Genomic DNA, 15,777 nt, shown 5'->3' on the forward strand with positions numbered 1-15,777 from the left:
CCAGGACTGTACCAGGTCCCCAATGTTGATTATTTTCACTTCCATTTCTAATAATGGGAACGACAATTTCTGCTGATGACAGCCACATGGGGGGCATCAAACGTAACTAGCGAAATTGCCCCCCTTTACCTTGAGCTTGGTAGTTGCAAATTACGTAGCGCCTTTCTTATTCATAGTTGCATTTTATGTATGGAAATTACAACAAATCATTTTCTATTGCATTGGCAATGAATAGTGATTTTGGATAAAATTTGAAGCATATTTATGTCTTCCATCCCTGATGATGAAAGTGAAATGGAGGTATGAAGTTGCCATGCCTGCATGCTAAACAAGCTGTTATATTCAAGGTTATCTCTACATGTGTGCCTGAAAGAGTACATTTAGATGGTAGAGTTGTCTGACTTTGCTTGTACACAAGATAATAGAGTATTTTTTCATCATGATTGTTGTCATTTGCAGCTCAAGGTCATAGAAACAATGTTTAATCAGCACTATGCCCTGTACCTAGTACTGATCTGCCATCACCCTGGTGACCTGTACCTGGTGCTGATCTGCCATCACCATGCTGACCAGATGTTTGGTGATGATCTGCCATCACCATGGTGACCCGTACCTGATCTGCCATCACCATGGTGACAAGGTGCCTAGTGCTGATCTACCATCACCAAGGTGACCTGGTGCAGATCTGCCATCACCATGGTGATCATGTGCCTGGTGCTCATCTGCCATCACCATGGTGACCATGTGCCTGTTACTGATCTGCCATCTCCATGGTGACCTGGTGCTGATTTGCCATCACCATGGTGACCTGATGCTGATCTGCCATCACCATGGTGACCTGGTGCTGATTTGCCATCACCATGGTGACCTGGTGCTGATCTGCCATCACCATGGTGACCTGGTGCTGATTTGCCATCACCATGGTGGCCTGGTGCTGATCTGCCATCACCATGGTGACCTGGTGCTGATGCTGACCTGCCCTGAGTTCTTCTGTTCAGGTGGCAGAGACCATTACAACAACCATATTAACCCTACACAGGTATTATTACATGGGTGCCTGGTGCTCAATTATCTCTATCAAACTTAAGTACCATCTAGAGGTACAGACAAGATATAAAGACGGGGAAAAAATTGGTACCATGGCACTCTACGGTACCATAAAGCCACAACCTCATTTACGATGTCCTCTGATACAGACTTCATCAAGACCTCCTCATATTGGTGCTTGCTCACAAAGCAATGATGACACCCAAAGGTATGGTATCGCTTTTGATCTTTAATGTTGTATGAAGTATGTAATAGTATAGGCACAACACAAACCTTGTATAATAGAAGCTCGAACATTACCATGGTTTGGAGTATTGATGTTATGTGTGAGTCTGTGTGGAAGGGAGCTAAAAAATACAGTCGTAATACCGGTAGTATACTGCGTAGCACTGATCTTTCTTATGATCAAATCAGGAGATGATATAACGTGTCCACTTGAACGCACTGCACTTTATATAGTGAACGCACAGCAGTTTACACAATACTCAATTTCCAATATTCAGACACAACCCTGAACCACTGTAGACATCTATAGTCACATTTCACAGTCTCAAGCAAGTTACTTCTCCAACAAGTCTGTCATCTCAGGAACAACCTGCAGACAAAAACAAACAAAAACAGTCTATTCATGACCATGTAGCTCACACAACAATGTTGCTACTAGCTATCAAATGGGAAGATATCAAAGTTGAGACTTGGAGGCTATGAATAACAAGCTACTAGTCACTACACAGCTATGATCAGTTCTTTAGGCCCTTCTAAAGCATAGTGGCACATAGGGCAGCAAGTTTCCTTGCTGTTTCAGTAGCAGGGTATATTTTCACAGGGAGGGGTTGCTAGTCCTTCCCCTTTAACATTATCAAGGCACCTCCTCGAACACAGGACCCCCATTTTACATCCCATCCAAAGGACGTGTGCAGCCCCAACCAAGATGCCCTTCCCAGGATTGAATTGGAGTCCCCCAGTTACCATCTAATTAGAACCAGGGGCTCAACTGGTAGCAGGGACATCCCACACATCCATGAGGACTAACTATCCTGACAGAAACAACCAGGAGACACCCCTCCACTAACCTTGAAGAGATCGGCAACAAGCCCATGGTCCGCCACTTGGAAGATGGGAGCCTCTGGATCCTTGTTGATGGCCACAATCACCTAGATAAACAAACACATGAACATGTCTAATAATCTGTTCCACATTACATATCAAGACTAATATTCCATTCATACCAGGATTCACAATCAGGATTTACCCAGGCTCAGGATTGATTATCCCCCCTTGGATTCGGATTGTTCACACCTGGATTCGGGAATCGGGATCAAACCCAAGTCTGGGTGAAACCTGATATCAAATTGCGAATCCTGGTATGGATGGGGTCTAAAGCATACAAGCAATCAGACCTATGAGCAGGAGATATTTTCTTCACTTCTTTTTTTTTCTTTTACTGTCTACAAAAAACATGACTGCTCTTGCACTGCTGAGTGGAATTATGCACATTTTGAATGACAGTTGTATTGCAGTGCATGTTGGGTACTACATGTACTACTGACCTTGCTGTCCTTCATGCCAGCCAGATGTTGGATGGCTCCAGAAATCCCAACAGCAATGTACAGCTCCTGGAACAGCACGCAAGTATACAGCAAGGCTTAGGTCATTGGTCATACACATTCCCATTCTTTCAGACCCTTGTAGTGCCTAGTGGCACATAGGGCAGCAAGTTTCCCTGCATGCTGTTTCAGTAGCAGGGTATGTTTTCACAGGGAAGGGTTGCTAGCCCTTTCCCACACATTTCCATTCCCAATCTTAGTGAGAAATACAGCCTGACTTACATGTACATGTATCTACAGATTGTGGTACATTATTACAGGATTGAGTACCAGATTGGGTTAACCAGGTGTCTTTAGTTGGTGTAACATGTCTTGTTAGTCTCATTATTGACTAATCTATGATTACAAGTTGGGCCCATAGCGCTTGCAATCTGCACAATGAGAGATCGCAATCTGGGCAGGCTGGAACAAGGAACCTACGTAATATAGCTTCAGGCTGGGCAAGACTGCTATAAATCATTAGATCGCATTTCTCCACTGGGGGCGGAACCAGGTAAAAGTGTTGGGTAACAGCAGGAGAGGGACTGCTAATAAAAGAGGAGAAACATATACAGGGTTCTGTGGTGCAAGGAAATACACTATGTCACATTGTGTGGTTTGTACAATGCTTGATAAATACTCCATGTGTGAGTTCTAACTTGAGTACACTGTTTTGTGGTTTTCTAGATTTAACAGAAAATGTCTGTCTTTGACTTTTACTCAATTTCTAGTGTAGCAACAGCCATAAAAATTTGAAAACAAAAACAGACAATAAACTAGAAGATGTAGCCAAAGTTTTCGCAGAATTTCCTGGTCCCTTCCCGACCAACTGATCACATTTATGTGTGTAATTTGGCCGGGTACCAATCCCATTTGTTTGGAGCTGGACCAAGGCCGGCACTATAATTTGCACAGGAAATGTGCTCATTTTCTCCAAATCAATATCATTACTAATACTGACAGAGACAATAATGAAAGATCTCATAAAACCCCACAGAAGCTGAAATCCAATACAATCCCGCGTTAACCAGATTGCCAGCGGTAACAAAGCCACAGTTGACGGATCTGTTTTTACAGGTTTCCTATTCAGGCCCAATTCACACCTCAAAGGAGTCTGTATCAAACATGCATCCATCTCGACCCTACACAAATGAAGCTATTTGTATTAATAAATTGCTTCTCCTCAATGGCTTCCCATGAATGACTTTGGCTACAAGTAGGGGGACTGCCCTGACATATGCTGGCGGGGTAACTGTGGCCGTGTTGCGCGCGGTGATGAAAACGGACGAGTACGGCCAGTTTAATGACACTTCTAATCTGCAACGCATTGATGCCCATTCCACCATACACGGCTCCTATTTCCCACACAAGATAATCAACATTTTCATTACCGAGCTGTCAAAATTTATCGTAAAACACGGGAGGAACAAGTGTTATTAATTAGGGGAACACGACCATTGGGACCCACTGGGCTAGAGGACGGGGCACGGTGTAATTTGTCTGGGATAACGCTGTTCTAGAAAGGCACAGGCAAGTTTGCAGTCTCAAACAGTGCAGCAGAAGCTGAATTTCCATTTCCTACACATCTGTACAGTCAAAACTGTCCAAGAAGACCACTCAGGGGAGAAAACCTGGTCTATGTAGACAGGAGGTCATTATTAACAGGATTGTTAATATTTGTGTCAGCGGGAAAAGGGGGTCACATTGGCCAGGTGGTCTTTACGTAGAGGCAGTCCCTTGTACAAGTTTTACTGTACTGTGACATGGTTAGAATTCCCACATACATGTACTTGAACCTTGATTAAAACTATGGACAAACCTTTACTAAGTACCATTCCTGGCCATTGTGGCCACCTTTTGACTACCTTGGATTATTTTTTCACATTGACACAAGCATTAAGACTCCAGTTAATAGCAGATACACAGTGTGACCATTTTCTTCAAGTCCCTTTAGGCCACACCAATTTAATTTCTTGGTCTTTTTTTTTAATCTTAGCAAAAAAAATCATGAAAACAGAAGGCTGGGGTGAAAACTTGCATCTGACCCTGTTCACTCCCTGAAATTGTGTGCACCAAAGGACAAACTTTCCTCTGAGATTCTGTTTTACTGAAATTGAATTGAATTTAAGAAATTAAAACGGTGTGGCCTAATGGTCACTTATGACAGGTTTGAGTCTAGTTTATACCTTGCAGTCTGTAAATCTGTTTTAAAGCACTGTTACAAGTCAGCTAATTGTGTTTAGAAACATGAAAATCCATAAAGAACTGTGGTGGGGTTAAGTGAAAGAGTGAGGGGGTGGGAGAATCATACAAGAATGAGAATGAGAAAGTAATGATTCACACAAGTTCAAAGAAGAAAATTTGCAAAATAATGAAAGAAAATAACTTAAAGTGATGACCAACAAAACAATTCACAGCACTATTTCCATATAACCTCCCTCTAAATACTCTAAATAGAGTATCTCAAAGAATTACAGACTATAGGGCGTATTCACGTGACGTCATCACCCCTACCCTCCGTGGGCGGCCATGTTGGTGCTCACCCTGCAGCGAAGTTTCTCGGTGTCCGACGGTCTCTAAATTTCCAAGGAATGCGAAGTCGTCTGATCACTGTTTTATTATATGCAAAGAGTCTCCAGCCTCACATCCTTTTCGCTACAAAAATCCAATTTCACCTACTGGAAATGACCCATTATCGACGAGCGAGGAAATATTTTCCCCAGCTGCCTACAAACATGGCCGCTAAACTGTTTACAGAGTACGCATAAAATCAGTTCATACACAGCATACAAGTGTTCCAAGGCCTGCAACCACGTAGTACAGTGTCTTGAGTGTCGTGAAAAATTTTGTTGACAGGGAGTACGTTATGATCGGGAAAGTTCGACGTTGAAAGACCCCCCAGTTTACGAACGTATCTCAAGCAACGGCTACACGGTGCCGCCACTGTGTTACACAACGGGCCTGTAATTTGCTTTTCGACCAGATACAAAGGTTTCCATACACTCACGTTGATTCTCAAACTTCAACTATTTAGATCCGCTGTTCGTATGTCAGAAATCCACTTTTGTTTCAGTCGTTAGTCCCTTCGTATGTTCCCTTACCTACACGAGAAACGCCAAACCAATCTTACTGTTACCCGATCAGTGTGTGCTTTATCAGTCCCAATCAAACATCTGACCACGAGGCAAAACACCATGATTGTGAGAAAAAACGTTTCGAAGGGAAATTGTGAATGGCGTAGAAAAAATCTGCTATTTATACGGAGAGTTCCATAGGGCTCCACTATCAAGTGAGCACCAACATGGCCGCCAGTGCTCGTTGCTAGGGGGAGGGTCACGTGACTGAATATGCCCTATAGAAATGTGCTACACTTTAAGCATGCATAATTAGAGTTGAGCAGCACCCTGGCCAAATGACACTGTATTTCTAAAGACACCTTCCAACTGGTGTGCCGTTGGGGTTTTGTCAAAGAGATTTTTACATTTAACCCTATTTAAACTTGTGTAACACATTCAAATCTGTTTGTTGCCATCCAACATTTTGTTTTCAACATTCTTGTTTAGATGTGCCCTTAGTGTACCTTTGGGGGTTTGTCAAGGTGATTTCTAGCTGTAACCTTATTCAAACTTGTGTAACACATTCAAGTCTAGTTGTTGCTGTTCAACATTTCATTTTCAACATTCTTGTTTTGATGTGCCTTTCATGTGTCTTTGGGGTTTGGGGGAGACATATCTAACCCTTTAAACTTTAAAATATTCAAATTTGCATTGTTACCGTCCAAAATTTTGTTTGTGACAACTTTGTCCCAACGTACCCTTGGCTACCTCACAAGGGATGTAACAGTTGTTATAGGAGAAAGCGTCAAGACTCACGGGAGCAACGATCTTCCCAGTCTGGCCCACTTGCATGTCGTTGGGAACATAGCCAGCATCCACTGCAGCACGGGACGCCCCAACTGTAAAACAAGAGGTAATCAGATTGCCTAGTGTCCTGACACAAGACTACACTCAAAGTCTACACATTTTGTACCATTTCTATCATCACCAGAATTTAGACAACATCAACTTTATTCTTTTGGGACATTTTTTTAAATCTTATGTGAAGATTTAGCTTTAACACAAACGGAAGAAAAAGGACTTGAGGAAGACTTTGAATCAGACTACTAGTATATGAAACTGTAGGTGCTAAAGTACAGATCTTCCCCCAGCCTCTATTTCCATCTTTAGCAGTTTCTTAAACATTGTATCATCTGAGAACCTACAAATTAAATTGGTGGTATCTAAGGTGTATACGAGTGGCAGTGCTACCCCACTACGAATCTTCACGATGTATTCTGTATAGATAGCAAACAAACTTTTGATACAAACTTTCTTCTTCGAGTAGCCTACTCCAAATTATTGACATTGTGACAGTGTAATAAGACTCATGTAACAATTCTGATGACTTTATCAATATACATTATCTCTTGAACTAAATACATCCCATATCTGTATAGCTGGTATAACTACCCTTCAGCGTAACAAACCAGCTTTGCAGGCACATAGCATGGGAGCAGCTGGTTATATTACATTGAATGACCTGTCACACCTAACCTTTGCACATCTAGCTGCAAGCATTGTTTAAAGCCATCTAGTGAGCATGCCCCTACTGTACTTGGTGGCAACAAGTTCAACTCTACAATAGATGAAAGTTCTGTGACAGGAATGGTTCCTACCTGCAGCGTTCATTTTGTCAGCCAGCTTGTACAGCAGCTCAAAGTTCTCTCCATTCTTCATCCCACGGCCTGGAAACAGACAGGAGCGTGTTAGTAGTGTGCTCGGTCAAAGGGTGACTGATCTTGCCTATGGACCCAATGGTCAGTAGTTACAAACAAAGTCACCACCCTACCAGAACAGCCCCATAGGATGCAGCAGACTGAATTCAAACCAAGAAAACACAGTTTAATAATTTCCTAAGTCAGAAGAATCAACCCATTTTAAGGAACTTGGGCCAATGAAAAACGGTTGTACGTAATTTTCATTCACATACGGCAATTCATAATGTTTTATAGTGACTATCAAGGCGAGACATAATACACAAATGTACTGTCTGAAAAACTAGTTGCTTAGCTGATGGAATTCACAGTTGGTTTATCTAATATCTAATTGATAAACCAGAACCAGAGAGACTTAAGCAATACTTACCTCCAGATATGACTGTCTTAGCACTGGTCAGTTCTGGGCGGTCACTCTTAGACAAGGACTGGCCTTCAAACTGTGACTGGTCATTCTTCACATCAACTGCAGGGGCTGGACGAACATGACAAAATATTCTTAACATCTTCAGAACAACTATTAGCAAAAAGATTACAGGGGCTCTACGTAAGAATTGGATGATTTTTTTGCCAAATTTTTGTATACATTTTGTTTTTCATGCAGCATCATTTGAAAGAATGCATTTTTCAGGTCAAAACGTAACATTCAATTACGTTCTTTTATCCTCACGTTTTTACCTTCACATTACGAAGTAACCAGAAAATATCAAACAGTTCTATCAGAAAGCGACTAGACACTTTTCAGCTTATTGTTCTTGGCAAAATGATAGACCTTCGGTATGAGGGAGTCAGCGTAGCTAGCGCTGAGATCTTAAACCAAACTAAAACTTTGGTCTGAGAACTTAAACCAAACTTATCTTACCTTGTTCACAGGCGGCCTGTCCACCAGCAACCTCTGCAGGAGGGAAGGCTGTGCCTCGCACAGTGAACACCTTCACCCCGTCTTTGGACTTCACCGTGCAGATAGCATTTCCTGACAACATAGAAATTAGCCACATGGATCATCAACTAAGGGTGTGTTCCAGAAATTTTAAAAATTATTTCGAAGAGGCAGTGATATTTGGTCTAGTTAAGTTAAGTTAACTGTAACAGTTGTTGTTAAAAGTTTATATAATACATGTAAATCCTTCCTATACCATTACTGTAAAGAGTTGACCCCATCTCCATTTCTATAGCCCTTGGGCCAAACAGTTCTGAAAGCACTACAACAGGCATTTGGCAGGGGGCTTGTCCAACTTGTCCTAGATTGTTATTTTATCATATATAGTATCTTATCTGATAAGCAACATGGCAACTTCTATAGGAGGTAGAAATTCAAATTAAAACTGAATGTTGTTTCTGTCAGGTGCAGTTGTAGGTGGGAACATCAAATGAATATGATCAATATATCCCCATATGTACATTATCATCACATTCTGGCTATAGTATTCAGAAGCATCAATTCACCTGCATAGATGGTCCTGACAAAGGTGTCGGCATCCTTGATGTCAATGATGTCAGAGATGGGGTTCACATCCAGTTTGGCCGCCACTCTGGGCAACAGGCTCTAGTGAGGCAACAACAAAATTCATATACTATTAGGCTAGCCCCTGTGGTGTCACCAAAAACAAGCTTTTCTATCAATTTCATTTAAATAACAGAAGGAGAACAACATTTTAATCTCCCCATTATATTCATAGATTATATCAAGTCAAAAGGTAAGCATGGGCTTGTTGGCATGGCCATAAAAAAAACAGGGCTGAAAAAAAAATTGAGCAAGTTTCGTTTTTCAGGGCTACGTGTACCACATAGGTGTAGAATCATCGAAATACAATAATTCAGCTATCCGTTATTCAGAGATGACACAGTAAGATACCACTTATGTGTCCATCTTCTGTGGAAATGTATTACATTGATGATGTACAAGATATAGATGATCGCTATCATGGTACTTGTGCTGAGGCGATATCATTATATCTTATCACAGAAACTGGGAAAGTTCTAAGTTTCCAAGGTCTAAAACTTCCACGAAACTTTGTAACCTTGCATGTGTGTTGGACTATCGCTTCTATCCAAATCATCTGGGCTTAACAATAACCCAAAGGCTAACTTTATCTCAGCTCCCCAATACTGGAACCCTTTAGGTCATTCCAATGAGATGTAACAAAAGGAAGATGACTTGACAAAAGACGCACGTCGACAATCTCTCACTTTTATGTGTTGCCCATCTGTCCAGTCGGATATGCTTTACAGCCGGGGTATAAAACATGTTATAACAGTGTTTATCTCCTCGTAGCATACATCAGTCTCCGTAACGTTGGGGAGTGACTACGAAGCCTACGCACATTGTTCACTTCCTCCCAGCACCCGTCTACATTGTCTGCTGATAAAGACTGCTGCACAAATCAATTGGGTGACTAGTGGTCAACCAGTCAGTGAAGGATGGGCAGCTCGGGGGCAACTGTTGGGAAAGCGGAGATGGGAATCTCGGCGTCTGTGGCCGGGGCCAGACGGCGGACAGCTTGACAAATGTAGACTAGTTGGGAGACATGATTCTACTGAGGAATACACCTGAGGTGAAAGAGATTGACAGAGTGATAATGGTAAGGGAAGTGGGGTGATCCTGCTCGCTGGAGGTAACACATCCATAAGTGTTGGTTATATCCGGGTTATCAAGATGCCACGCTGTCAGGGGGAAAGAACTACCGGGGATTCAGATTTCGTCCTATCCTCGTTGGGCATTCTGCTCCTCCTTTAGTCTTGTTTGCTCCTTTTTTCCTAGCTTTTATCTTCATGGAGGTCACTTGTTTTGTCGTTTTAGGCTACACCAATTCAACTTGCAATTCAATTGGTTATGAAATAAAAATTAATGCTGAACCGTAAAATCAACACAACAATAGTCTGTATCATGTTTCACACAGTATCAGGAGCACTTTTTCTAGCAGGGCTGTCTCCAGCTTTGATTGAATTTTTCTGTCCAACTCAACTTCTTGGGAGCCCATGTCGTTTATTTTCATCATTATGAAAAAAATGGAGATATAGTTGTAGGCCTGTGACTGTGTGTGTGTGTGCGTGTGTGCGTGCGTGCGTGTGTGTGTTGTTCCGAATTGTTGTAGTCAGCATCAACTCAAGAACCTCTGGATGGATTATGATTATATTTGGCATGCGGGGTAGGTCTTGGGAAGACAAAGGTCAGGGTTGATTTTTGCCCCCTGGTATGTGACCTTGGTACTGCAACAGAACTTCCGATTTTTGGATCTTTTCTCCTGGCTATGCTACGGTCTTTATTATTTTTGTGGCAGATAGCTTGTGATGTAAGGAAGAAGTGGTGTAGGTTGGGGGCCCATAGTAGCTTGCTCCGGAACTGCAGGGACACTTTTCTCAAAATCTTTCAAGGAAGATATCTGAACAAAGGAACAATGGATTTCTATGATATTCAGTAGCTTAGACAGAGATGTACACATTGGAATGTTGATTATGCAAATTAGGAAACCATAAAGTTATACCATGGAGAGAAGTATTTACAAGTTTATATAGATGTACGATTGATCATAGTAGTAGATATTTTCAGTACCGTTTGATTAACAATTTTTTACCTTGTAACAAAATCCTACATAAATGGAAATTGATAGATTCTAGTTCCTGTTCTTTCTGTCGTGATGATGAAGAATCCTATGTTCATGTTTTCTAGGAATGTCCATTTGTAGTATCCTTTTGGTATAATGTACCAAATTGGTTAAAAGAAGAAATTTCTATAAATTGTGACTTAGATTCCTTTATGGTTATGTTTGGAGATATATCTTCAAAAGCATCTCCCCTACTAAATTTGATTATTTTGTTGGGTAAAATGTTTATTTTCTGATGTAGACGTTTAAAAATCATAAATTTTCAGTCCCTTAAAAAATTAGTATCTAATTTTCAAAAGACGGAACGTCTTACTGCATCTCGGAGGGGGAAGCTGGAGAAGCATCAGGGTAAGTGGGGAACCTTATGTTTAATTTAATTTTGATGTGTATAAAATAGCAGTTACATGATATGATGATATAGATGTATGGAAATATAATATGATGTAATCTGATACTTAACGATTATGATATAATATAATCTGATACTTGAAAAATGTTGATTGGTGGCAAATGACAGTTGATGGTTTAAGGTAGGCTATGGTTTTTTTCTGTGAGTGTCTGTGTACTATTTCTATACAAGTTGTCCTGGTTTTTACTTGGTTTTGTTGTGCCCCATGTATGTCCATCTCCCATATATTTAGTTGAATCTATTACTTTAGTATTTCTTTTTGAATAAACCAATAAAGAGGGGATAAAAAATTAATGTCTTGAATTTAAGATTTTTGGACACACAGGGTGAATTTTCTTCTATCCCAACAAGCAAATTTCCCTCCCGAAACAAAGGGACAGGTTCTGGAGACAGTCCTGCTTTCTAAGACTAAATTTGAATAGAGACATATTGAGTTGATAGGCACTATGATAAAGTGACAATAAGGTGCTGTCGTTTGATGGATCCTAGCCCATGCTGTATCCCGAGGCATATACAGTACTGTAAATTTATTTATCTCCACGGGGACTTAATTTCTAAGTAGGATGGGAAAGGAGATATTCACTGTAACAGTAAATACAATGGAAACGTATCCCCGGTGTTATGATTTTGCAGTACTTAGAGAAGCCATCACAAAAACAAAACCACCGCGAACATTCCAAGATTTACGTAACCAACCTTCCCAAATGCTGTTGCTCCCGCCGTGATGTGGGAAAAGTTGAACTGCTTCTGTGTCTCCAAAATCAGTGGAGTTATCGCTTCTGTAGAGTCCAAAAGGTATTACATGTTATGAATACAAAACAACACAAACTGTGCATCTTTTACAATGCAGACAGTAGCATTTCCCATTCAGGGCATGACAAGTTGTTTGATATACTCATACTGCAATTTTAACTATTTTCTGGAAATTTTAAGTTGCAGGTTGGCATGCAGGTGGGTATTTCAAGCAAATTCATTTTAAGGTATTCTACAGAAATGATAGAAAACCCATTGTACATTTTAGCAGACTGGCATCCACCCATAAGCTATATGCTTGACCCATCAGACATGTCAGCACTAGTCTATTAGTACTAAACGATGTTACTTAGGATGTAAGCTTACTTTAAGAGTGAGACAAGTCTTAAAATCATCTTTCATCCTAAAATGATATGCACATACACACAAACACAAACAGATACATTAGTCATTATATATATTCCGACATACAAAATGTACAAAGATGTACACACCTGGCAGCAATCCATTGAAGACTTCATTCTCAGCTACCAAGATCTTCTTGACACCATCGACTTTGCTGAGTTCCTCCACAATCTGAAATGAAGTGAGATACCAGGTGAGACAACAACAGTCACATGTCAGTAATATTTACCAGCCTTCTATTGAAAAAAAATTGTACAGTAGTAAAGATCATTGCAACCTTAAGTCTTATTTCAAAGGGCAATAAACAAGCTGTGCAATGATATGAGTGCTAATCATAAAAAAAAATTGACATTATGTAATAAAGGACAATTTTTTACACATTTTTGCAAACCCCCTCACACTAGCTGCCTGGAGTTTGACCAATGAAAGTATGTACATATATCATAGCAACCGGGGTATCATTGTAAAGGCTATCAAATATGCTTTTGAATGATATATAATACAATGCAATTAATTAAGAGAAACAGACATATGATCAACCAAAATCAAGTTTCCAAACTTTTCGCATTAGATTTAGAAATGATTTAAATTATATCAGCAACTTCTAACTGCAACATCTTTTAATTGAAGCATTAAACAAAACGATGGTTAACAAAACTTACAGGAGCACATTTACTGCCAGCGACCAGGCAGGCGATGTCGCCCCCTAGTTTGGAAGCAGCAGTGATGGTGTTGAGAGTGATGGGGGTCAGCTGGCCGTTGTTGTGTTCAGCAATCACAAGGGTGCTGTTCAGACGTCTCAGAACACTGGCCTAGGATGACAGGCAGGTAAAAAAGGTTATTTAAGGTCATGCCTGTCTTCCAAAGGATGTCCCTGTAGCTCGACTGGTAGCAGCCTCACACGTACAGTTGAGCTCCTGGTTATAATTAGTTGATGACTGGGAGACCCAGGTTCAATCTAAGGGAGGGCATCTGGGCAGGGGTTTCACCAGAAGCGAGAGGGACGTAAAATTGTATTCAAGGAGGTGCCTCGAGAACGTTTAAGGGGAAGGGCTAGCAACCCTTCCTTGTAAAGATATACCCTGCTACAGAAACAGCCAGGAAACTTGCTGTCTTACAGGTATGTGCCAATAGGCACTATGAGGATCTTAAGGGCCAATATTTTGCTTCTAATTTCAAATAAGTCCTCAAAAGTACAGGAATGAAACATTCCCATGCACTCCATATTTAGAGTGGCCAGGATCCAGTCTGAGCCAGATCTCATCTAAGCACACATAAGGTTGGACTTTAGAAGACCTCTGATATTGGTTATTGGACACAGCAAGGAGCAGCTGTTACTATTTTGCATTTTTGTCAATATTGATTCATCTTTGTGATTAATTTAACAATTGATTGATTGATTGACAGCTGTCAACCACAGGGTGGTATAGCCAAGATGAAGTTGACAGAATAGTAAGGAGCAGTAAATAGTAAATACACAATATGTTGACTGTGTATTGTCTCCGAGACGTTCCTTACAGATGAACAACATTGTGGTTTGAGAGCCTGTGACTCAAATTTTTGGCAGCCGTATCAAGTAAGAATTAACCAACAATGGACGTTATATCTGTCCTTCTTCTGACAAAACCCAGTTCATACCGGTTTGAACCGGGTCTCCCACTATACATGTCCATGGTCATGAGTTATCAACAGACCCAGGAGCTCAACTGTGAGGCTTCTACCTGTGCTGTAAGGACATCCCTCCCTGCAAAACTTACATATACCTAGCAGTTATCTTGTCTGTGATATTGCCTATATAAGTAACATTATAAAATGTATGGTTACATCACAAATACTACCGTGGTCTCATAAGTCACTTATATGTGACCCTGAAAACCACTCAGTACAAATTAAATCAAGGTTAACCTCTGTGCTTGATTCATACAAAGACAGTATAGTATAATATGCATGTTATCCTAGCAAGATGAGGAGCTGTAAAATGTTATTGGCACCTGTACTTGTAACCATTTTGGTCAGAAAAGCTTCAAAATATCATTTGGCACAACAACACTAGTTCTACTAGTACGCAAGGGTATACATTTTTGGGGAGGGGGGTAGCATAATAAATATGATGAACAGCTTTTGAGAGTATATATCTACCCTTACTAGTGTATAAATACGATATCTAAGATAATATCTGCAAATAACACAGTAAACATACATCTATGTTGAGCTCATAAAGTTTGATGACGTTCGTTAGACAATTTTCTCCCCTCATCTAAATCTACTCGAGTGTTTGTGGAGAGAAATCTGAGCAAAATAAACACTCAAAAACACACTTACAGTGCTCGATAGTCTCTGAGCGGACCTGGATACTAAGTGAAGCATTTTTGGACCTTCCGCTGACCACTTTTTCCAAGAAACCTGGGCAAGAAACGACTTAAAACTGCTATCTTCTTACGAGTTGCGTAAATGATGGGTCTTACACAAGAAAGGTCAACGGACGAAGTCACTGTAGAATAGGGGTGCGGTATTGGTGTGGTCTCGCATAGATGTTCACTTGCATTGACCTGACATCATGTTTTTACACTTATCGGGCCCGTATATTGTATCAAGCTTCATTGGCGCAATAAAAAAAAAGAACAGCGATTTTCTAACTTAACATACCATGTAATATTTCGCAGTCATTTGGCTATTAGTCTGTATAACGCAAACTCCAGCTGTCCGGGGATTTCTCTCCCCTCCTCTTGGGTTGCGAGGCGGTTACAGGGCGGCGAGCGGTCACAGGAGGCTTGATTGAATTCAGGCTATTTGGCTATAAGCGAGTCAAGAAGTTGGGTCAATTTGAGATTTTTTATCCTTGAAATTGAATATGCAACGAAAACACTGAAAAGGTAGCTGGCAATCTACAATGTAATTTTGTTACATACAATCATGAAAGTTGAAGGGGGGTTTAGCACATATCACGGCTGCTTTTCACCGTTGTAACGTTAACATTTCTCGTAACTTGACACTGACCAGTAGTCCTTTAATTAAGTCAAGGTTTACTTGTTACATCAATAAGCCTGCTCACTATAACGGAATCCGAATATACACGCATTTATGACGTTCAATGGCGTGCTAGTATTTAGAAAATAATATAACTTAACGTTATCTATAATGTCGTAAAAATTTCAGAAA

At 40.6% G+C, this 15,777-nt stretch overlaps 1 protein-coding gene across 1 annotated transcript; it reads right to left on the minus strand.

Annotated features, from left to right (window-relative positions):
- Positions 1-1,258: 1,258 nt before the first annotated feature.
- Positions 1,259-15,112, minus strand: LOC136428422 (electron transfer flavoprotein subunit alpha, mitochondrial-like). The gene is made up of 12 exons (XM_066417902.1): positions 14,941-15,112; positions 13,281-13,430; positions 12,708-12,789; positions 12,157-12,239; positions 8,893-8,992; positions 8,309-8,419; positions 7,817-7,921; positions 7,348-7,416; positions 6,506-6,588; positions 2,598-2,663; positions 2,121-2,201; positions 1,259-1,642 (listed from the first exon to the last, which is right to left on the minus strand). The coding sequence occupies exons 1-12, from the start codon at positions 14,983-14,985 to the stop codon at positions 1,607-1,609; spliced, it is 1,011 nt and encodes a 336-aa protein (XP_066273999.1). The 5' UTR covers positions 14,986-15,112; the 3' UTR covers positions 1,259-1,606.
- Positions 15,113-15,777: the final 665 nt, after the last annotated feature.

This window comes from Branchiostoma lanceolatum, chromosome 2, assembly GCF_035083965.1.
Source record: "Branchiostoma lanceolatum isolate klBraLanc5 chromosome 2, klBraLanc5.hap2, whole genome shotgun sequence".
Taxonomy (NCBI): domain Eukaryota; kingdom Metazoa; phylum Chordata; class Leptocardii; order Amphioxiformes; family Branchiostomatidae; genus Branchiostoma; species Branchiostoma lanceolatum.